General features: G+C 44.1%; 1 protein-coding gene and 1 pseudogene across 1 annotated transcript in view; one reads left to right on the top strand and one right to left on the bottom strand.

Annotated features, from left to right (window-relative positions):
- Positions 1–4,553: 4,553 nt before the first annotated feature.
- On the bottom strand, positions 4,554–4,671 carry LOC126095876 (5S ribosomal RNA; annotated as a pseudogene).
- A 14,394-nt stretch (positions 4,672–19,065) lies between these two features.
- Positions 19,066–25,238, top strand: part of LOC126095586 (leucine-rich repeat-containing protein 24-like) — a 199,391-nt gene continuing 193,218 nt past the window's right edge. The window contains exon 1 of the mRNA XM_049910360.1: positions 19,066–19,404. Coding sequence (XP_049766317.1) covers positions 19,066–19,404 — 339 coding nt within the window. The remainder of the gene's footprint in view (positions 19,405–25,238) is intronic.

Here is a 25,238-nt window from a genome sequence, read left to right as displayed (position 1 = left end):
GGTCCCAGGACGCTTCCCTGGGGAACACCTGATATCACTTCAGTTTTACTCGATGATTTGCCGTCTATACTACGAACTGCGACCTTCCTGACAGGAAATCACGAATCAGCTCGCACAACTGAGACGATACCCCATAGGCCCGCAGCTTGATTAGAAGTAGCTTGTGAGGAACGGTGTCAAAAGCCTTCCGAAAATCCAGAAATACTGAATCAACCTGAGATGCCATGTCGATAGCGGCCATTACTTCGTGCGAATAAAGAGCTAGCTGCGTTGCACAAGAACGATTTTTTCTGAAACCCATGCTGATTACGTATCAATAGGTCGTTCCCTTCGAGGTGATTCATAATGTTTGAATACAGTATAAGCTCCAAAACCCTACTGCAAACCGACGTCAATGATATAGGTCTGTAGTTAGATGGATTACTCCTACTTCCCTTCTTAAACAGTGGTGTGACCTGCGCTATTTTCCAATCTTTAGGTACAGATCTATCGGTGAGCAAGCGGTTGTATATGATTCCTAAGGTGTTGCAGTGATGACCATTGGTATCAATGCAGTGTTGCAATCTTCTTATCATGTATTGAGTGGTGTTCTTTATCACTTCGGCACATGATCTGACAGTTCTCTCTCGTATATCGTGCAAATAGTAAATATTCGCCAAATACGGAGTATCTATCTAACGTAACATTGGCATGTAAACACCATTCGACGTTTTCACAATACATCACTAATAGAAACGGTAAGACTAGTATCGTCGAATCAAGCGACTGTGAACGATGTATTCCTTCTGAGAACAAGTCGATATGCTTCTCATTTACGGAGAATGCCAACGAAATTCAGTGAGAGAGAGAGAGATTTATGTGCTGAAAGATGTCCTCATTGTACTCACCCTTCACGACGTACATTTCAATATATGTATGATAAATTAGAAACAATTGGATCTTTAACTCATCAGAAACATATCCGGAAAAGTAAAGTTACTAACGGGGAAACGCAAATTGGTACTCTTGCCACTGTGGTTCGAGATCCTTGTGTGAGTTTGCGTCAAATGGCAAGGGAATCTGGCATGAGCAAGAGCAGTGTTGTTCGCGTTCTGCATCACCTTAAATATCATCCTTAACATATCAGCCTCCACCAAGAAATAACTGGTACGAATTGTATGCGTCGCATTGAATTCTGCCGATGGGTTCAACTTCAGATTTAGATAGATGACACATTTATTAATTTGATTTTATTTTCTTATGAGGCTACATTCACGAACCATGGAAATGTTAATTTGCATAACATGCATTATTGGGCAACTGGAAATTCATGCTGGCTATGGCAAGTTGCACACCAAAAACCGTGTTCAGTTAATGTATGGTGTGGGATTCTGGAGGACAGATTATAGACCCCATTTTCATAGAAGGAAATCTTAATGGAGGGAAGTACATCACATTCCTGCAAGAAACATTAGGTCTGTTATTCTAAGATATATCTTTAGGAACAAGGAACCAAATGTGGTAGCAACACGATGGGTGTCCAGCACATTTTTCGGCGATGGCTATAAATGAGTTGTATAGACAATTCCCAAATCGTTGGATTGGACGCGGAGGAGATGTGTCGTGGCCGGCTCGTACCCCAGGCTTGACGCCTCTGGATTTTTACTGTGGGGTTTCGTAAAAGACACTGTTTATAAAGACGTTCCATGTACATCTAAAGATATGCGAGAGACAATTGTCAGAGCATGTGCTTCGGTAAGTGCCGATTTGATAAGGAATACCATTCAGTCCATGATAAGAAGATTTCAGTACTGTATTGATACCAATTATCATCACTTGGAACACCTTCTGTAAATGGAAATTCATGCAACCTTTTTTACCTTCGTTCATCTTCAAAGACCTTCCTGTTACACATCATTGGATTCATCTCGATAGGCACAAAAAAAAGTACCAAACTACAGCATTCCATTTAAAGAAACAAAGTCGACCTTCATACCTCTGAAGCGATCTCACCTCGCAACAAAAAACCAACTTCATATTATGGCCCCGGTTGTCCCGTGCAACTCTGTCCCACAAACTTTTCAGTTCCTCTCACACTTTCGGAGTTAATCTTGGTGGCAATAGTTAGTGACCCACCCTGTATATTATTGGATATGGTGGATAATACTTCCATTAAATTAATAAGAAAGAGTCAGAAAGACTCACAGAAGGTGAAAAAAATTAGATGAACCTGGTTGTAAACTCGCTTCCTCCTCCTTCTTGCCCTCTCATGACACTATCAAGTACGCTACGGCTTCAACATTGTAGCCACACCTATTTGTAATGGCCGTATCTGCAAATGTCATTATCTGATATTTAATTATAACAAAATGTAACCCAACACGATGTGCGTTTGATATACACTCCTGGAAATTGAAATAACAACACCGTGAATTCATTGTCCCAGGAAGGGGAAACTTTATTGACACATTCCTGGGGTCAGATACATCACATGATCACACTGACAGAACCACAGGCACATAGACACAGGCAACAGAGCATGCACAATGTCGGCACTAGTACAGTGTATATCCACCTTTCGCAGCAATGCAGGCTGCTATTCTCCCATGGAGACGATCGTAGAGATGCTGGATGTAGTCCTGTGGAACGGCTTGCCATGCCATTTCCACCTGGCGCCTCAGTTGGACCAGCGTTCGTGCTGGACGTGCAGACCGCGTGAGACGACGCTTCATCCAGTCCCAAACATGCTCAATGGGGGACAGATCCGGAGATCTTGCTGGCCAGGGTAGTTGACTTACACCTTCTAGAGCACGTTGGGTGGCACGGGATACATGCGGACGTGCATTGTCCTGTTGGAACAGCAAGTTCCCTTGCCGGTCTAGGAATGGTAGAACGATGGGTTCGATGACGGTTTGGATGTACCGTGCACTATTCAGTGTCCCCTCGACGATCACCAGTGGTGTACGGCCAGTGTAGGAGATCGCTCCCCACACCATGATGCCGGGTGTTTGCCCTGTGTGCCTCGGTCGTATGCAGTCCTGATTGTGGCGCTCACCTGCACGGCGCCAAACACGCATACGACCATCATTGGCACTAAGGCAGAAGCGACTCTCATCGCTGAAGACGACACGTCTCCATTCGTCCCTCCATTCACGCCTGCCGCGACACCACTGGAGGCGGGCTGCACGATGTTGGGGCGTGAGCGGAAGACGGCCTAACGGTGTGCGGGACCGTAGCCCAGCTTCATGGAGACGGTTGCGAATGGTCCTCGCCGATACCCCAGGAGCAACAGTGTCCCTAATTTGCTGGGAAGTGGCGGTGCGGTCCCCTACGGCACTGCGTAGGATCCTACGGTCTTGGCGTGTATGCGTGCGTCGCTGCGGTCCGGTCCCAGGTCGACGGGCACGTGCACCTTCCGCCGACCACTGGCGACAACATCGATTTACTGTGGAGACCTCACGCCCCACGTGTTGAGCAATTCGGCGGTACGTCCACCCGGCCTCCCACATGCCCACTATACGCCCTCGCTCCAAGTCCGTCAACTGCACATACGGTTCACGTCCACGCTGTTGCGGCATGCTACCAGTGTTAAAGACTGCGATGGAGCTCCGTATGCCACGGCAAACTGGCTGACACTGACGGCGGCGGTGCACAAATGCTGCGCAGCTAGCGCCATTCGACGGCCAACACCGCGGTTCCTGGTGTGTCCGCTGTGCCGTGCGTGTGATCATTGCTTGTACAGCCCTCTCGCAGTGTCCGGAGCAAGTATGGTGGGTCTGACACACCGGTGTCAATGTGTTCTTTTTTCCATTTCCAGGAGTGTATTATGATTGTGCCATAGCACTGAATTAGTATACTTTCATGGCATACTAGTTACTTCAGAAAAAGCATCAGGTGTGGGAAGCATTTTACTACCGAAATGAGTTTCCTGTCATTTTACTATAACAAATCGCAGCTAAGTGAAGCGATTTCGACACATCTTCAATTTACTCATGCATTGAAACAGCTTATCTTTATATCACGTAGCGCGTAATGAAAAAAGAACTAAATGCGGTGCTTCAATTCATACATTATGGTGGCTCGTAGGTTCCGCTAGTAAAAACGCTGTCGCATCTCATTGGCCACGTTACTCTCTGCGTGGCAAAAATCTGACATACCAGAGTCTTCATTTCAGGCTTTGCAGTGTGGTGGAACGTGAAATTCCGTGCTGTGACGTCACCAGCTCCTTGTCCACGTGCATTTCCACGAGAGGTGAGAGGACGGCTAAACGCAGTAAGACAAATATTGCAGTTACGAACTGTGTCAGTCTCTTGAGGATGTGTAACGCGCGGCGCTTAAATTACCGAGACTATTTTCGTCCAGTATTTGAGAATACTAAACCAAACTCCTCCCGAACAGGCCATGAAGACCCAACGGTGTCAACCGGCAGCCGTGTCATCCTCAGACCAAAGGCGTCACTGGATGCGGATATGAAGGGGCATGTGGTCAACACACTGCAATCCCGAGACCGGAGCCGCTACTTCTCAGTCAAGTAGCTCCTCAGTTTGCCTCACAAGTGCAGAGTGCACCAGGCTTTCCGACAGCGCTCGGCAGACCGGATGGTCACCCATCCAAGTGCTAGCCCAACCCGACAGCGCTTAACTTCGGTGATCTGATGGGAACCGGTATTACCACTGCGGTAAGGCCGTTGGCAGTATTTGAGAATTAGAGGCCTTAGTGCTTCCAAATTTTTCTAACCTTTTTCTCGCTTACAGACTAAACACAAAACATTTAACATATTTATCCACGTGGAAAGTAATCAGACGTTTGAAGCTGTTTTATACATAGTGGTTCAGTTCTGTAAAGAATCGAGGGTTTACTGGTTTCTGTACTATGCGGTGATTGACTCTCTCGATTTCTTTTGTAGTTATTATGAACGTGAACCGAGACAATTAGCACGGTAAGGTACCTTAACACCTTAACAGAAATTTAATATCATATGTAGCAGAGCTTATAGTAAAAAATAACTGCCGTTGTGATGACGGAAGCACTGACTCATCGCTTGTGAGTTTCGTAGTTGTGCGCTAACTGTTCTTTCACGTACAGACGCAGTTATAATTAATTACTTTGCGGATTACGCCAAATAACAAAATTATTCATGAGACATAGAGAATCAACCGGCTGCCGCCGTCTGTTATTGGCAGATGTTGCAACTATAATAAATAACAAAACGTCCGTTCTGCGTGTGATGACTGCCGTTGAACTTTTCAGATAGGTAATTAATTAAAAGGTGAATTAATATTCGAAAAAACCAAATTTTAAATTAAACAAGTTTTATTGCTGTGTTTGTTAAATTTACGGATAGTGCCCATATGGCCTGACCTCACGAGATGCAACAAGTACAAATAACTGCTGTAAAACTAGCATTGAAAACCAGCAGCTCATTTATATTTCAAAACATATTTAATGTTTCATGATTTAATGCATAAAGAAATCGAATTCGAGGTGAATAATTGCAGTTGAAATGACAACTGAGTAATTTCCACTTGTGAAAGACTCATTAATTTGCACCAGTCTGATAGCTGGCGCGGCTGCTGTATAATGCACCCAATGATCATAATGTGAGCCGACTGCTGAAATCCGTATCACTAGCGTTACTGTAATTACCACGGCTGGCACAGTAGCCTACATTACAGGACGCTTACAAAGTTAAAAGAAGAGACGGTGCAATATTCACACAGCTGCCTACAAATAGTACAAAGACTTATAACTCGCTGGCCTCGGTTGTGTAATCCTGCATTCGTGCGTGCAGCTCGGGTTTAGTCGAGGGTCGTTCCGAAAAAAGTGCCTTACGTTTTCCAAATAGTCACCAGGATTCACTATACACGTATGCCAACAATACAACTTGCACGACGCGCTTTTTTTGTTAGACCATTGTATTACATCTAAGAAGGTGCTACTTTCAGGGCAGCTTCTGAGTTGGTTTCTGCGTTGGTTGGTTGGTTGATTAGGGGTGAGGGGGCGGGGGTGGGGGAAGGGGACCCAACAGCGAGGTCATCGGTCCCATCGAAGTAGACAAGCCTGGCGAAGAAAGACGGCCGTGCCCTTTCAAGGGAACCATACCGGCATTTGCCTGAATTGATTTAGGGAAATCACGGAAAACCTAAATCAGGATGGCTGGACGTGAGTTTGAACCGTCGTCCTACCGAATGCGAGTCCATGTGCTAACCACTGCGCCACATCGCTCGGTGTTGGTTTGTGGTCTAAAAAGTCCTAATCTGCACGTACTAATTCTACTAATTCAGGACTGTATCATGGATGTGGCCAGACATTGTGTCCAAATTTCGCAGAGAGTTCCAAGATTGCCAAACTGTTGCGAGGTCAGGTGTTATCGCGTTGCAAGTGGAAATTTTGTTTTCCTTGCTGGCATAACTCTGGAGTTTCAGACTTTCAGTGTAGTCAGTGTCGTCTTGTAGCGTTTCCCAATTGACAGTTGTTTCAGGCTCCAAAACTTCGAAAAGAACTTCACCCTGCGTATCCCAGAACATTGAGCAAATCACTTTGTCTTAAGATGGCTGTAGCTTGGACTTCTCCTTCGTTGGAGAATTTGTAATTGCCCTAGGTTGGCAGAGCGTCAGCAGTGAGAACCTAATACTTTCGCTGTTCGTTAGAATTAAATGTGCTGAATGTACTATAAAATGTCGTGGATGGCCGGCCGGTGTGGCCGTGCGGTTCTAGGCGCTTCAGTTTGGCACCCCGTGACCGCTACGGTCGCAGGTTCGAATCCTGCCTCGGTCATGGATGTGTGTGATTTTCTTAGGTTAGTTAAGTTTAAGTAGTTCTAATTTCTATGGGACTGATGACCTCAGATGTTGAGTCCCATAGTGCTCAGAGCCATTTGAACCATTTTTTTGTCGTGGATGGTCCTCACTTACTTCTTTAGAGATTCACAATGCATTGATTCGAGTGTGATAACCGTTATCCTGTAACTTTTTCTTAAGATCTCCAAGCTACGTGAAAGTATGTTCATCATTTAACACGACGCACAGTTTCATCAACATGGTTAAGATGCACAAATCAACAAATGTCTTGCATCGGTCCTTTATTTCAAAGTTCATGACATAGAAAATGAAAATAGACACCGCGATGTGCGTGTGTAGTCATTCGCAACGAGTCCAGATCACCAAATCAAAGACAAACAATTGTGTACTCGATAAAATCGCGTTTCCCATTGGAGTTTTTCCACAGAATATCTGAGAAACGCCAGTATGTGGTGAAACGTCCCCTCCCTCGGATTCAGGCTCCAATCCGTCGTGGGATACCATTGATGAGGTCGTGGTCGAAGTTTTTCCACTCTTCAACGGCGATACTGCGTAGGTCGCCCAGAGCACGTGGTCGTCTTCGACGTCCAAAAACACTTTGTGCCAATTCAAGTCATCCCACTCATTTTCAAATGGTTCAAATGGCTCTGAGCACTATGGGACTTAACAGCTGAGGTCATCAGTCCCCTAGAACTTAGAACTACTTAAACCTAACTAACCTAAGGACATCGCACACATCCATGCCCGAGGCAGGATTCGAAACTGCAACCGTAGCGGTCGCGCGGCTCCAGACTGAAGTACCTACAACCGCTCGGCCACAGCGACCAGCCCCACACATTTTCGATTCGCTTCCTGTCTTGGAAACAGGAATGACAATCCAGTCAGGTGATCCAAGCATGCTGAGGGAACTTGAATGGAGATTGGCTTCATGCAATCGTCTAACTGTCTGATGCGACACGTGAGGTCCTGTAGCATCTTCAAACGCCGAACTCAGTTCTGGAGTACTCAGCCCACGATTTCTTCGAATCTAAAGCCTTATATATCGAGCATCCTGCGTACCTGTGGAGCATGGACGACCTATGCGGTTCAAGTCATCAACACTAGTTGTCAAATGGAACCGATTTCATATCCGCACCACATCACTTTGGCTCCAGTGCATACATCGAGCAACTTGCGTGGTTGACAAGCCACCAGCACGTAACGTGATATTGTAGACCGGTCATTGGTCACGACTGTCCTTTGTCCACAGACATCTCTAAGGCGTCCCTAGTGGTGCTTGACTTTCAACTGAAATGCTGCAAGCCATTCGAGAGCGGCGTTCTATCTACAGGTAGCGCTCATAGTAACTGTATGTTTACAACTTCATGGGTGACCTTCAAATCAGCATAGGAACAGTTAACAACAGCAATACTTGTGCACGACATATCTGGGTGAAGCAAAACTTTAGTTTTGTGTATTTCGTGCTGTGTAAGTGTATAGCATATATCGGTCAAATCATCGACTTCATTCAGCATATACGTATACATTTCCTAAGCATTCATGCGTCCAATACACAGGTTTTGAACAGGGTTTGCAGGATGTTTCCCTTCGTTATAAAGTAAACAACGGAACTGGTAATCCACTTCCGACTATTCCCAACTGTCACTTTCTTTTCCCCGCTGACAGCCTATTTGGTATCTGGCTGCTAAGTCCCTGAGACTCAATAGGTCGTTATTCGAGCACGGCTGCTATCTTTAGGGTTTGGGAGGGAAATATACGTAGAAAAAGATCAACGTGAAGTCACCATCAAAGCCTTAAGCTATTAGTTACGGCGGTAGGTCTACACACGACATGTGAATCACTCACATGACGTGAAGGTATGCCGTTGTCATCAAAAGTAAACCCATATACCAGAAAAGCTATATGAGGATGTAGAAAATTTGGTGCATTGATAACATATGAAATTCTCTGCGGAATTTATGAGGAAAGGCTCACGTGGTAAACACTGGACAAGAAGGAGATACTAGATAACAGGATGTGTGTCAAGACATTTAGGAATATTTTCCATGGCACTTAAGGTAGCTGTAGAAGTATGAGTTGTAGAGACTGAAATAGTCCGAGAAATAATTGAGGACATTTGTGGCGTTCCGCATCAGATCAGTCAGAACATTATTGATGTTATCAATGTTTACAATAATTCCAGTCGCAAGTATCTAGCACTGTTGTAATGTAAAGGAACGAGGTGGCTACTGGAGGCTCTTTCTGTAGTTTGTTTCCTTTCATTTATAAGGGTAGTAGAAGACCAGTACTCGCGATGGAACAGTGTTGTGGAATGATGCAATGTGTTTGAAAGAAAGGAAAAAGTGTTGGGAAGAATACAATGCGTTTGTATCCTGGTAAAATGTAACAAGGTTTATGATGAAGTTTACACAGGCACCACACAACGAGTTTCGAGCAAGTATCAGCTTCGGCTCTGTCACTGAGGCACTAAATCAGTATCGAACAAGTATATGGTTTTATACTGTCAAACAGCTACGTAACCATCCAAATAACAGCTTGCTATGTTAACAATTTCACTAAATGCTGCAACACAAGGATAAAGTGATTTGTGCTCAACAGAAGCAGTGGAAGAAAACTGATGACAATGCCGAAAATGTGGAAAACTATGGATGGGACTTCAGCTGTATTCCAGTGAGATGCTGGGTACATCATTATGGGGTTGTGAAGTGAATGAAAGTACTCTCACTATTGTTTTTAGAAAAGGGCATTCGTAGCATTATAGTTTGATTTGAGTTATAGAGTTGTTCCATTATTACCATGACAAATGGTCAGAAACTAAATTACCACGCAGAATTACGAGATCCACAGGTGGAATGGATCGGGAGTTGTGATGGTTGTGTCTGTGAAAGTTCCTGATGCTCTAAACTTGTGGAACGTAACGGGACATAAAACCAGTTCGCTGCATTCCGTGGACAAATCAGTCAGATAGAGCTGTGCAACTACCGGAAGCTGCCCCAGACTATTATAAGGGAGAGCAGAGGACGGTAGTTTTCCTCGTAGTTGTGGTCAGTTAAGGTCGTACAAGCATTACTTGTATGTTAAGTGTGTTGCAGTGTTGCATACTTATGGGGCGTTACCTCATAAGTTGGCTTTTCCGACCCCAGGTTCCCTACCTCAATGTTCAGTGGAGCATTTCCTATGTCCTGCTACGTTTTTGCACGTTCTTACGGAGAAACTCTGTATAGAGAGTAATAGCGATACTATCACACTTTCCTGGGACACTTCTGATCATACCCTTGTTTCTGATGAACACTCGTCGTAGACTACAACGTACTGCATCCCATTTCGTAAGAACTCTTCGAGCCACTGACGTATTTAGGAACCTATTCGTGTGACTGTACCTTTGTTAACAGTTTGTTTTACATTCCACTGACACTTCGTAAAGAGTGCATCAGTGCAGTTTGTATTCGTTTAAGTAGTTAGATACATCGCCTTCTCGAGTAAGGAACGAATTTTAGTTTGTGAAGTACTGCCGACGGCGAGAATTATGTAGGGTTTCCAGAGTGGCGACTGCCAAATGATGCATCTCCTGGGGGTGACTTTCATCTACTGTGCTCATGGCATTATGTAGACATTTATTTTACTGTAACACTAATAATCTTTTGCGTAAACTATATGCTAAGTGCTGTTTAATAATCGTTTGAGGATGAGCTACAGCAATAGCGCCTCTTTTATGGTCTATATATAATTTAAATGTTACCGTAACTGGTAGCGCTGTGTTATTTATTGTTGTTTTGACCAACAGTCTACACTCAAGTGTTCTTTGGCAGTATTGTATTAAACACAAATAAATTAGCCGCGGTGATGATCTCACCGTAACACGATCAGTTTCCTCCTTCCAGAGCAGCTGCGTTTATGCTGGAGGATTCAACGCTATTGCTGTAATGCAATTTCGCAAATAGACATGTTTGTGATGACCAGCTTTTCAATATGGGTCTCGGCGTATCATTCGGTAAGGACGTCATTAGTTCACTGGGTTGAATTAAACAAAATCTTTTTAAAGATGAGTCGATTGTTAACGTCCGAAAGCACCGCAGGTGAAGAGTGAAAGGAACTTCAAATTTACCTTCGTCTGGAGCAAACGAGTAAACAGTAAACACGAGGACGCGCAAACAGTCTGAGGTTGTTTGTTCTGGAAAAGCAGGCACGTGAGTAAAACGATGCACTCCTTTCTCTGATTAAAAATGCCCTTCTGGTTGCTGCCGGTAATTTATCGGCATAGAAATGCTGTAATGAACGTCCGTGCTTCTCGCATTTCAGCTCTCCTTTTTCACAGCAGTCGGTGCGTACGTATATGATGACACGAGGCCATACTATACGCATATGCGCGTATGCTGGATAGCTTACACGCAACTCATCCATCTAACAGAGAAAGAGAGAAAAGAGAAAGAGAGAGACGGACAGCGGTATGAATGGTAATGCTGGTGCATTACGCAAATGAATTTTTATGAACATCAGCTTTTACTTCATTAGGTCAGTCTCTATATTTACATTTGCGTGCATTTTACGCGCTCATATTTCAGGCAGGTTCCAGGTTCGCATGTACCTCTCGTCATTTTCAATCCTATAGTTCGTATCTCACATTTACAGCTTTGCTAAATATACTCAATTACTTGCTTCTAATATGCTCTGCTCTGGTCACGAGCAGAGAACTCTATCTGGTGATAGAAACATCTCTTTAGTTTCAGATAAATGTTTAAAATGGGATAAAATTCCGTAATTTCGTCATGTAGCTGCGAAATAACGTGAAATGTTATATGAAACGGTGTAAGCAACAAGCAGTTGTGTTACGTAATACGAGATGTTAATGTATAGTAAAGGAATAAATTTGATGAAATTTCCCGACAAAGTAAAACTATGTCCTAGACTGAGACTCGCACTCGGGACCTTTGCCTTTCGTGGGCTAGACTGAGCTATCCAAGCACGACTCGTCTCCTACCAGGTACTGGCCGAAGTACAACTATGAGCCTGTCTTCAGTCGTGCGTGTGTAGTTCAGTCGGCGCGTGTGTAGTTCAGTCGGCAGAACTCGGTTCGGCACACGCCGCTGCAGAGCGAAAATTCCATTATAATAAATTTAATGCCCACCATACGCTATATCTCATTTCCACATGTCCATAGGAAATGAATTAGGCCCAGAACAAGTTTTGCATTGCAAAAGGCTGTGTTTGACAGTCAGCTTGTTTAGTTGTTAGAATATCTTTACAAAAATAATATCGCCTACATGCGACTCCTGCGGTAATATACTCTTTGTTTGCCGGGTTTCACGTCTTAATATTTTTAAGGCTCTCTGCTTTATCCGATGATGAAGCGACAATTTTTGTAGGCAGATTTAAAATGTGCTATCTACACTGAAGAGCCAGGGAAACTGGTACACCTGCCTAAAATTGTGTAGCACGCAGAAGTGCCGCAACAGAGCGTGGCATGGACTCGACAAATTTTGTGCCGGAGGAACTGACACCATGAATCCTGCAGGACTGGTCATAAATCCCTAAGAGTACGAGGGGGTGTACATCTCATCTGAACAGCACGTTGCAAGGCATACCAGATACGCTCAATAATGTTCATGTCTGGGCAGTTTGGTTGCCAGCGAACGTGTTAAAACTCAGAAGAGTGTTTCTGGAGTCACTCTGTAGCAAATCTGGACGTATGTTATAGCGCATTGTCCTGTTGGAATTGCCCAAGTCCGTCGGAATGCACGATAGACATGAATGGATACAGGTGATCAGACAGGATACTTACGTACGAGTCACCTGTCAGAGTTGTGTCTAGAGGTATCACTGGTCCCGTATTACTCCGACTACACACGCCCCGCACCATTACAGAGCCTCCATCTGCTTGAACAGCCCCTAGCTGACTTGCTGCTTCCACTGACTCATGAGGGTGTCTTCATGTCTTCGAACCTGTGCAGGTCCATCCGCTCGGTACAATTTGAAACGAGACTCGTCCGACCAGGCAACATGTCTCCAGTCATCAACAGCTCAATGTCGGTGTTGACGAGCTCAGGAGAGGGGTACAGCTTTGTGTCGCACAGTCATCAAGGGTACATGAGTGGGTTTTCGGCTCCGAAAGCCCGTTTCGATGATGTTTCGTTGAACGGTTCGCACGCTGACACTTGTTAATGGCCCAGCATTGAAATCTGCAGCAATTTGTGGAAGGGTTGCACTTTAATCACATTGAAGGATTCTCTTCATCGTGGTTGGTCCCATTCATACAGTGTCTCATTCCGGCCACAGCGATGTTGGAAATTTGATGTTTTACCGGATTCTTGATGTTCCCGACACACTCGTGAAATTTTAGTACTGGGAAATCCCCACTCCACGGCTACCTCGGTGTAGCTGTACACCATCGCTCCGGCACCCACTCTAACACCAGTTTTAAACTCACTTAAATCTTGATAACCTGCCATTGTAGCATCAGTAACCGATCTAACAACTGCGCCAGACACTTGTTGTCTGTTCTCTTACATAGGCGTTGCCGACCGTAGCGCCGTATTCTGTCTGTTTTCATATCTCTGTATTTGAATACGCATGCCTATACCAGTTTCTTAGGCGCTTCATTGTATATACAGCGAGCTACGGAAATGTCAATTTTGAATAAAATAGCAAATAATTTCTAACTTAATAGTATTATAAAATGTCATATACCTGCGAACATTGCCCCCTCTACGCCAGAGTCGCATTTGCACTATGGTCATATTACAGCCAAGACGAAAAGTGGAATTGCCTTTTTACAAATTTCTCTAACAGACAACTCTGATATCTATATCTGCAACACCCATACACGGGAAGGCACTTCATGGGTTTTGGTGGAGGGTATTTTGTGTACGGCTGTCACTTCCCGCTTTTCCTGTTCCGGTCGGGAACGGTTCGCGGGAAGAACGATCGCTCATAAACTGCCGACTCAGCTTGTATCTTTCTAATGTTACCTTCATGGTCTTTCCTCTAGATGTTGGTCGGAGGAAACGATACGAGGGCGTGCTGAAAACTAAATCCTCCGAATGTTTTTATGTGAAATAGAATAGTAAGACGTAATAGAAAACAAATACTATATTAAGAACGTCCTAAGTGTCATATCAGGAAACCGACTGGTTCTCAGTAGCAACAAGAAATTTTTCACATGTTGATTCTTGCAAAGAAGAAAATAGCAACCAGCCACTTTCAAAAATGCTATTTACGTGCACAAAGAGTCCCGTATCCGTTTCGAACCGACAGGTCCTTCTTCAGAAGACTGTTTACATTTATATTGCATTTTTCGTTGTCTGCATTAGTTGTTAGTTGTTTTTTCCTAAGAAATAATGTGAATAACAACAAACATAATATATATGTAAAGAATCGTCAGATAATGATCATGTCGGTTTGAAACCGGTAACGATGCTGTTTGTTTAAATAAATAGCGTTATTAACAGTACCTTTGCTGGTGTGCATAGAAAATTTTTGTTACAAGCACCATTAATACCGAGGCACACCGTTTTACCTGTGATCATACAGGCACAGAAATGCAGCATCACCTTTCTAATCAGCAAAGCTACAATCAACAAAACAACTTCTCACATATTTTAAATTTTGAAACACCTGAGGGAAGCACAGCTCGGTAGGAAGACCATGCGCCATCTACTGACGTGCTTTAGGGAGAATTTATCCCTGGTTTGGCACCTGGGTCAAGTTTAGAGACACGCAACGTGTACGGATTACGGAATTGCATTGAAAATACATTTTACGAAAAATGGTTGCGCTTCTATTCTCCGTTTTGCTGTCATACAAGGCAGACCAACTATTGCGCAACCATGTTTACTGGAAAGCTCTTATTTCAGGTTTCGTATACTTCCACCCGTTACAGTTTTAACTTTTAATTTCGATACATCCCGAATGTTTGAAGAACTATGTTTCTTGACTCTTTTGTAAGGTGGGCACTGGGAATATTTTTTTAGTGAGGCTTCTCGTAGTTAACAATAACAGACTAGTCCGATAGAAACAGAGAGCTCTCAAATGAATCAGGTAGAAACTACCGTTCCTACGTTGAGATAAAACCATCTCATCAAAAGTATCCGGAAACCTGCTAGTGGGCGTTAATATGGACTATGCCTCCCCTTCATCTTTAAGGTAGCTTGAACTCCTCTGGAGATACTCGTCTGTGGAGGAATTGCAGCCCAATTTTCCTAAAGAGTGGAAACCGGAGTTTGTAGTGATTTAGGTCGCTGAGTTCTGGATAAGAGTCGACGTTCCAACTCGTTACAAAGATGTTCTATTGGGTTCTGGATGGCCCGTGGCAGGCCATTCCACTTCTGAAATGTTATTTTCTGCAAACCGTGGCCTCACAGATCATGATTTTCGACAGCGGCGTTTTCATGGTTATGAAAAAATATCCTTATAAGTAAGAGTAGGATCTGAGCGCCGATGGTTCCGCATAAAATTAATTGTGTATATACATCGTTCATCCACCTCCCAAATTGACAATTCGATGACTTTGTTATCGATACCGGTACTGGAAAGCTATGAGATTTTGTGACATAAATCAGTCACCTAAGTGACATAAATCAGTGACCTAAGTCGAAACAAGGCCCCGTGAGAAGACGACATTCCATTAGAACTACTGATAGCCTTAGGTGAGCCAGCCCTTACAAAACTCTACCATCTGGGTTAGCAAGATGTATGAGACAGGCGAAATACCCTCAGACTTCAAGAAGAATATAATAATTCCAGGTGTTAACAGATGTGACAATTACCGAACTATCCGTTTAATAAGCCACGGCTGCAAAATACCAACACGAATTCTTTACAGACGAATGGAAAAAACTGGTAGAAGCCGACCTCGGGGAAGATCAGTTTGGCTTCCGTAGAAATGTTGGAACACGTGAGGCAATACTGACCCTACGACTTATCTTAGAAAATAGATTAAGGAAAGGCAAACCTACGTTTCTAGCAATTGTAGACTGAAAGAAGGCTTTTGACAATACTCTCTTTCAAATTCTGAAGGTGGCAGGGGTAAAATACAGGGAACTAAAGGCTATTTGCAATTTGTACAGAAACCAGAAGGCAGTTATAAGAGTCGAGGTGCATGAAAGGGAAACAGTGGTTGGGAAGGGAGTGAGACAGGGTTGTAGCCTATCCCCCATGTTATTCAATCTGTATATTGAACAACTAGTATAAGAAACAAAAGAAAAGTTCGGAGTAGGAATTAAAATCCATACAGAAGAAATAGAAACTTTGAGGTTCGCCGATGGCATTCTTATTCTGTCATAGACAGCAAAGGACCTGGAAGAGTAGCTGAACGGAATGGACAGTCTGTTGAAAGGAGGATATAAGACGAAAATCAACAAAAGCAAAACTAGGGTAATGGAATGTAGTCGAATTAAATCGGGTGATGTTGAGGGAACGATGCTTTCGAACTCATTGATGGGGACATGCTGCGCCGAGTGTGGGAGGAAGTTGATTATCGGCTTGATGTCTGCCGAATCACTAAAGGGGCACATATCGAACATTTGTGAATGCCTAAAAAAACTTTTTGAGTTTTTGTATGTGTGTGCAAAGCTTTGTGAAAAATATCTCAAATAATAAAGTTATTGTAGAGCTGTGAAATCGCTTCAATCATTTGTAATAACCCAGTATTCTTCCGCGATTGATCATAGACAATTCTGTCTATGTAATATTTTATCAGCTTTATAAGGGTTGAAATGTGCCTCCTACATTTGATAGTCAGGTCACATCCACTGCCTAGAGCAGTTGCGAAGCCACAAAGTGTTATAACTGCGACCGGGACGGTCGCGGGGTAGAAATGACGAAACGCGCGGCGGGACCCACGGAGAGACCCGCGAACAACAACACAACGGGAGAGGACGGACACGACCAACGAAGGACAGAACGAATACAACATGATCGAACAACGGAGCCACAAGGAAACCTAACACGTCCACTAGTACACAGAACAAGAAAGTAAGCTGTCTAACGCGAGGCGATGTGTCAACAGACGTACGCGAGATTAGACTGGCTGGCTGTGCAAGAGGTTTTTTTTCCTTTATTGTGAAGTCATTCCCCTGCCCCATATGGGCAGGGGAGGGCTGTCAGCGGCACAATCAGCCGCTCTTCAGCCGAGTGACATGAAAACTGAAATAAGAAGAAAATGCCGTATACATAAGGCGATAAAAAAGGGGAACATAAAACAGAGTAAAGGGAGAAAATGGAGGTAAAAGAGCGAGAGGCAGGCGCTGAAGTACGCTATCGGGGACGCCGCTATTGGCCTCTGGGACCACGTGTTCCACTGTGGCGCCCTCACAGTAAAAGCGGGCCAGGAGGGGCGCGCCGCCACAGCTTACGGTGCAGCGACCTCTAAGGGTCTTCGACGTCCATGACGCCTGGCGCGGATTCAAATTCAGCGGTGCGCGGCACCAGACAAAGCTCTCGTGTCCGATCAATTTTACTATTAGAAGGTGTCAAATTAAACGCCTTCCAGCCGTCAAATTTCTAACATTATTTTATTTGGCAACCTGTTTCTGAGTTTTACTATGGCATCTTCAGGCCTCTGACCGACGTTTTGGAAGAATCTACCTCAGTTGTGATCAAAATAAGCCAGCATTACTGGTATTAGTAGATTTTTGCTATAGTGATCACTTCAACCATGACCTGTCGACTGTTAGTGCCGTTCTATTCAGACGAGAAAGACGGGCCCATCAATGAACTTGTGACATTACAGTTTTCGACTTGTCCGCGAGACTTCACGAACGCTCAGCTCCATGCAGAGAGCATCCGAAACCAATACATAATTGAAAAGATAACCATTAAAGATCTTAACTTTGTCTTATGCATTTAAAGGCGCAATCGAGAATTACTAAACTCATCTGAAACAGTTACCCGTCCTCCGCCGGAGACGGTTGCTGGCGCTCGTAAGACCTGCAGTGTCACAAGCTGTGACTTACGCGACGCGGCTTGTCTTTCTCGTGGGCCTCGCTGCTACTCTACTGAAATCATCCGCCACCTTTTACACTGGTGGGTCTGTCTCTCGTGACATTAGTGGCGAATTCTGCGTTACTTAGGATTGCCCGTATACTTACATAGTTGTCCTCAATGGTGAGTGTTCATCGGAGTTGAGGGTATCATCTGGAGTGCCCCAGGGAAGTGTGGTAGGTCCGCTGTTGTTTTCTATCTACATATATAACCTTTTGGATAGGGTGGATAGCAATGTGCGGCTGTTTGCTGAAGATGCTGTGGTGTACGGTGAGGTGTCGTCGTTGAGTGACTGTAGGAGGATAAAAGATGACTTGGACAGGATTTGTGATTGGTGTAAAGAATGGCAGATAACTCTAAATATAGATAAATGTAAATTAATGCAGATGAATAGGAAAAAGAATCCCGTCATGTTTGAATACTCTATTAGTAGTGTAGTGCGTGACACAGTCACGTCGATTAAATATATCGGGTGTAACATTGCAGAGCGATATGAAGTGGGACAAGCATGTAATGGCAGTTGTGGGGAAGGCGGATAGTCGTCTTCGGTTCATTGGTAGAATTTTGGGAAGATGTGGTTCATCTGTAAAGGAGACCGCTTATAAAACACTAATACGACCTATTCTAGAGTACTGCTCGAGCGATTGGGATCCCTATTAGGTCGGATTGAGGGAGGACATAGAAGCAATTCAGAGGCGTGCTGCTAGGTTTGTTACTGGTAGGTTTGATCATCACGCGAGTGTTACGGAAATGCTTCAGGAACTCGGGTGGGAGTCTGTAGAGGAAAGCAGGCGTTCTTTTCGTGAATCGCTACTGAGGAAATTTAGAGAACCAGCATTTGAGGCTGACTGCAGTACAATTTTACTGCCGCCAACTTACATTTCGCGGAAAGACCACAAAGATAAGATAAGAGAGATTAGGGCTCCTACAGAGGCATATAGGCAGTCATTTTTCCCTCGTTCTGTTTGGAAGTGCGATAGGGAGAGAAGATGCTAGTTGAGGTACGAGGTACCCTCCGCCACGCACCGTATGGTGAATTGCGGAGTATGTATGTAGATGTAGACGTAGGTGTAGATGTATGTCTGTGACTCATTTTGGGACGTGGGTTTCGGAACATTTACAGTTGGCTTTATCGCTTACATAGTTAACGTTATTAAGTAATTCAGTCGAAACAGTATCGGCGTCTGCGCTGAGTAATACGCCGGACGGGCCTTAGAGTGTTGTGTGTTGACGCTGCCAACAGGTCGCGGGTGGGCGGAGCGCGCGCGGGCGCATGCGGGCCGGCCGGCCGGTGCGGGCAAGATGACGCATGGCGGGAGCGCTGCTCGTGGTGCAGCTGCGGCTGCTCGCCGTGCTGGTGCTGGCGGCGGCCGCGCCCGACTGGAGCGACTGCCCGTCCGCCTGCCAGTGCAAGTGGACCGGCGGCAAGAAGTCGGCGCTGTGCCGCGCCGCCGGCCTCTCCGCCGTGCCCAACGCGCTCAGCGCCGAGATGCAGCTGCTCGACCTCTCCGACAACCGCATTCCCTACCTGACGCGCGACGCCTTCCGCTCCGTGGGGCTCATCAACCTGCAGAAGATATTCGCGCGCCAGGCCGGCGTGCGCGAGGTGCACCGCGACGCCTTCCGGGACCTCATCATACTCGTCGAGGTGAGTCCTCGTCAATCTCTTAACTTATTAGGATATACAAACTTTTCGGCTTCTATTTCGAGGCGCCAAGCAAGGAGTGCTGTCAGCGACAGTGGCGTCATATCGTGGGCATCGGCAGAAATTTTGCCAATGGCGGCTAGATTCTGACTTTATCTTTTTTCAATATCTAAACTGATGAGTGTAAAATCCTGTCGTTTCCTAGGGTACATATATTGAAAACCTAAAAAACGGTCTCGATTGCGAAAGAAGCACCTAGTGTTAACACAGGTTTCGGCGTAGATAACTACACCTTCTTCAGAACAACAATAAAACCCACAAGTGCGTAGGAAGACCTTTGTCAATGATTAAAAGAACACCATAGCTATACATTTATAAACGAAAAAGAAAAGGAAAACACAAACAGTACATATGTACAAAATCAAAACCACTACTTAATGGTGTACGCTCCACCTCACACCGGCCTATGTTCGATGGGTCATGACCCGCCATAAACTGCAGCTACAAATCGTCAAAGTTAAGTAGTGGTTTTGACTTTGTACATATGTACCTGAAGGACAAGATTTATCAACAGGACACTAAGACACTTTGCAGGTTGAAGACGAGCATATCGAGGGACGTAGCCTACATACCACCTAAGATAGTTTTGGCAGCAGTAGAGCAATCTCTACCACGGTTCCTGGCCGTCGTTGATGCAGGTGGTCGTTAGATTGAAAACCTCTGTAACCTGTAAAGTAGGCATGGTATGCGTTTAGCAAACATTACCATGTCATATGGAACTCAAAATGTCTGTCTTTCAATAGTTTTTTTTGTTATTTCTCTTCCGTATGTCTTACAAATGATTCCATAAAGTTTAATAGCCCAGACCACTCCTGTTTGATGGGGGCGAAAGTTTAATTATAACCACACCGTAGTTCCACCAGTTCAGACAGTTACAAATGTCCCAACAAATTCCCTTCTTATTTTGAATATTATTGGACTAGAATAGTTAAAAATGTGGAGGTGGCACCCAAAATTACTAACGTAATTTCAGTGGAAGAGCGATACGTAGTCCTACTGGTTCTAATTGAATATTTAGTTAGCTTTTATCCGCAACTGCTTCAGTGCTACAACTTCCCGTTGTGACTTTTGACGCCGATTTTCTGTAAGAAAACAGAAAACAAAATAATTAGATAGACCACAGGAACTAGTTTCCAAAAATTATTACACCTGACGCCACCCACCATGACCGACTTGTAGTGATCCGTATGCCAAGAGTCTCAGGCGGCTTTCCGTTCAAGAAAGGCTGAAATAAATGCCTGTTTAAAATCACAACCTGAAATAATTTCATATGCTTGCAACAAACATTGTCGTCTGGATATAATGGTTTCATTAATAGGATACTGAGAAAATGTAGTCAGTCTGCAAAGGAAATTGCTTCGAAATCACAATTTATACAATTCATGTTTGCAGCACCCGTACGAAACATGACTACCAAACGATATACAAGGAAGAAAATTAGCGCCAGTACAAATTGTCGCATGTTTGGCACATACACGAGAGAGCGCCACAAAAATGAAGGAAAACCTTAGCTGGCAGATGCATCAAGTGATCGCAAAGAAAAGTTAAACCTATTACAGCTTATACAGAGGCATTTAAGAAGTAATTTTTTCCGCATTCCACGCATGAATGGATCTGGAAGTACCCTGTGCCATGAACCCAGTAGTTTGCAGAATAATGATGTAGACGGAGATGTGGAAGTAGATGTACGCAGTGCGAGAAACCGCGCAACGAGCAGCAGCCAAATCCGGTTAAGAATGCTCTTCAAACAGTCAATCACAGCTCAAGTTTCAAGACGTGCGGCCATGATCGCAGCAAGAAATAAAGAGCTTGACAACCTTCCTTAGCCAGGTGTGAGCGATGAGCGCGGTGAGTAGTGATGGTACACGTCAAATGGGCCGGTAAGAGCCAGTGGTCTCCTCTCATCACCACAGAGCCATCCCGGTGAGCAGCGAGCGGCGATGTGGCAGCATAAACACACTGCGAGGGACTAAGTTTGACAAGAGGTAGTTGTTGTATCTCGAACAACAATATTACTTTGATAATTAGTCGGTTTACTCGTTGCTATTGTCAGCATCATCTTTCTTCATTGACTTCTTAATTAACTGAATCTTCGATTAGAAGTCTCCATCCACAGTGATCCCCAGCCCTTCTTAACTCACTGTGAAGAAGCAATAATGTTCTTCTCATGATCCAGTCATCTACTTGCTGCTGTTCGTCATCGTCTTCAGTCCGATTTTGCCTAGCTAGACGATCTTTTTGTAACTGTCCTCTTCTATCTTCAAAATGTGCCTAAGGAACTGGACACAAGTTTGGTTAGGACGGGAACATAAACTTATGAAGATTCCGAGTTTTTCTGTAATGGAAGCATTGGTTCTTCTTTCTGTCCATACGCGTAACATCTCCTGCCAACACACCGTCTTGAAGGTTCCATTTTGACCCGTATCACTGCCTTTCACGGTCGAGAGATAGCAACTGTGCAAGAACGTAGGGAACTCCTACGAAAGGCACCTTTGTTGTTTAGGGTATTGCCTGGTTCTCCTAGACCTTAGCGAGTTCAACTTTTTCGGTGTGGCTAAGGAAGATTTGTCGTTTTGTTTCTTCACTACACATGCCTCTATCACTAATTAGTGGTCCTCGATATACACAATTACTAATTACATTGGGATCCCTTAGGTAACCTGTGAGTTGCATTTTATCTAAAACTTAGCTAATAATGTCCATTAACTTGTTCTATACCACGTTTGTGTCACCCTGGAGAACAGATCACCACTTTTTTTTCCCTCTCTTCTGTCAATGAGGGCAGCGTTATCTCCAAAGTTAAGATTGTTGATTTCGCTACCGCAACACTGAATTTCACCATCACTGCCGTCCAGTATAGGTGTTATACAGCCGACAAGTTAGTATAAAACCTCGTCCTAAACAATAACCATAGTAGTTGGCTACATACAGATGCCACTTTCTTGATTCAATCTGTAGTTGCGCACAGTATCCAACAAGTTACGAAATTAAAAGCAGGAAACCCTGAGATCATGCCATAAGGGTCATGCGACAGCCGAGCGTCCGCCATGTGATCTTAAGTCATTAATCGTGTGTGTTATAGAGGGTCATAGGATTATCACACTGCACTCCTATACTGGTCGTTGTCCACGTTTGTCCCAGCCGTTATCTCTCAGTCGAGATACCCCTCGACTTGGAGAAACAGGCAATACATTTTAAAAAATTGCACTGATTTCATGCCTTGTACCTTTTTCTCTCCTTAAGGTGACTGAAGTCAATGACATACACGTATAATGTTGGCATGTTTATGTTGCGCTCAAATCCGTTCATAAAGGTGCTGAATCGGCCGCTTCCTGCAGCTCGATAAGAGTTTTATGAGGAAGTCTTCTAGAAAATATTGAGAGGACTCTTTCGGTACTCGTCCTAAAGGTTCACATCCATCTTTACTGCAGAATAGCGCCAAAGTTGACGCCTCACGAAAGAATCTCACGTGAACAGCAAGACAACCCGATCAGCAGTTTTTAATGTTCAGTTTAATATTGTCATAGACCATCACTGCTAGACTTTAGGAAGCATTCCGTAATGAATAAAAGTCGTATGCTCAGATCCTAATAGGGAGCAAAAGCCCCTCTTGCCACCCGTTGCGGATGTCTGTCAATGACGGAGTCAATCGTGCCCTTTACGCATCTGTGGTTACCTGTAACTTCGAAACTGAGCGTGCCTTTTCCGGCAAGTGGCAATGCCTTGCACTTTCGCTCAACAATGCCCAAACGCTACCGTTCGTGCGCCTTTATGCCAGGTTAGAGAAATCGTTACTCCCGTTTCACTTGGAATGACCATATGCAGCCGAGCCACACATGTAATTATGGGCAGTTTGCAGAGGTTGATGAAAACAGGAGTATGAAAGCTATCCGTCTAACGGCATAGCAGACACAATGATTAACCACTTTTTTCGCCGAGAATGTACACGAAATCAGAGAACAATTCAGTATCGCCGTTCTTAGCCGTGACTATTTGTTGGCGGACTGTATTACTGCTTCAGCAATTAGTAAGGCGACCGCAAACGTTACGCTTTAATACAGGGTGTTTCACGATTCCTATTGTAGTGTTATAGGCGTTGTAGAGGAGCTTACTATGTAAAGTTCTTGGAATTAACCCATGTCCAGTAATGTACGGTTTTGATGTCAAAAAATCACACTACTTCCATATCTCGTGCTTTACGATAAACACATACACAGACACAACTGCAGCTGCAATGTGCTCTTATCTGTGCGCTTTACAGGAACGCATGGAACGCATAACGTTACGAGTATTTTACATTAGATGGCAATACTTAGGCTTCAGAAATCACTAATAGCTCTATTACCTCCCATATCATTATTCCTCTATCAACCATACTGCAGGAATTGCGTCTGAATGCCATTATCGTGTATTACTTTACTATAGTTGCTAATGTTGTGTTTTTGATGGAATGTGTGGTTGATCGTAGTATTTAGACAACGGAAAATTAAGTTGTCGCATATAAATATGTACAAAATAGTGCCCTGTATAAATATGATAGTAGCTTCAACTTACAAATTCGAGAGTGGGGCGCGTCCGTGGAACACCACAATCAACCCTACTTAGAGTAGCAAACGTAGCAGGTTTCCGCAGTCGTTGTTGCAGTTGTACGAAAATTGTATGCGACGTCATAGTAAGAAAAAGGACCGACGATTGTGCTCTCTTTTCAGTTTGTGTGCATAGCATGAAGCGGGAGACTTGAAAGTGAATTTATTTTGTGTCAAAAGCTTGAATTTCAGGACTAGTGTTCCTTATCAAAGCTTTATGTCTCCTCTGCAGCTACTAGAAGAGTGTAAAGTAATTGCGAAACATCGTATATGGAAAACTAATGCAGCAAGACAAATTTTAGTATAAAGGTAGAAATGAATTTAGCTGCTGTATGACCATTGTTGTGTCTAGCCACTGTTAGGGATTGTGCTACTCACGCACTCAATTCACGAAGTAAATTATATACACTGTTCTCCTCTGAAAGCAATTTTTTAACTTAAATTGATGAACCGATGGCTTTAGTATTCCAAAATATAACACTTATTTGTTTAGGCAACACCGTCAGGTGCCGGCCGCTGGTGGCCGAGCGGTTCTAGGCGCTTCAGTCTGGAACCGCGCGGCCACTACGGTCGCAGGTTCGAATCCTGCCTCGGGCATGGAAGTGTGTGATGTCCTTAGGTCAGTTAGGTTTAAGTAGTTCTAAGTCCTAGGGGACTGATGACCTGAGATGTTAAGTCCCATAGTGCTCAGAGCCATCTGAACCATTTTTGAACACGGTCAAGTTCGCGCGGATCGTGTTCTCACTGTTACCATCCTTTACTCATCACCAACCGCTACAAAAAAAAAAAAAAAAAAAAAAAAAAAAAAAAAAAAAAAAAAGATGTTGTAGGAGGCAGCTTTTTTCTTTCATTTAGTTATCTGAACGAAACGTTGGGACACCACTGCAAGGCATTAAGGGATGTACAACCCAGAACAATTTAAAAAAAAAAATACTAGAGTTCTAAAACCCTCTGGCAGGCTGAAACTGTGTGCCGAACCGGTACTCAATCTTTGACTACATCATACAGCGTCTTTTTTTTTCCAAGAATGCTAGTCGCACAAGGTACGCAGGAGCGAGACTGTGAAGTCTGAAAGTTATGAGAGAGATAATCGCGCAAGTAAAGCTATGAGGGCTCGTCGTGGGTCGAGCTTTGATAGCTCAGCTGTTGTACCATTACCTCGCGAGAAACAAAGGTTTCCAATTCGTGTCC

The sequence above is a fragment of the Schistocerca cancellata genome, chromosome 8 (genome assembly GCF_023864275.1).
Source record: "Schistocerca cancellata isolate TAMUIC-IGC-003103 chromosome 8, iqSchCanc2.1, whole genome shotgun sequence".
Classification (NCBI taxonomy): domain Eukaryota; kingdom Metazoa; phylum Arthropoda; class Insecta; order Orthoptera; family Acrididae; genus Schistocerca; species Schistocerca cancellata.
Note: the sequence above shows the minus strand (reverse complement) of the source record. Positions and strands in the feature narration are given on the sequence as shown.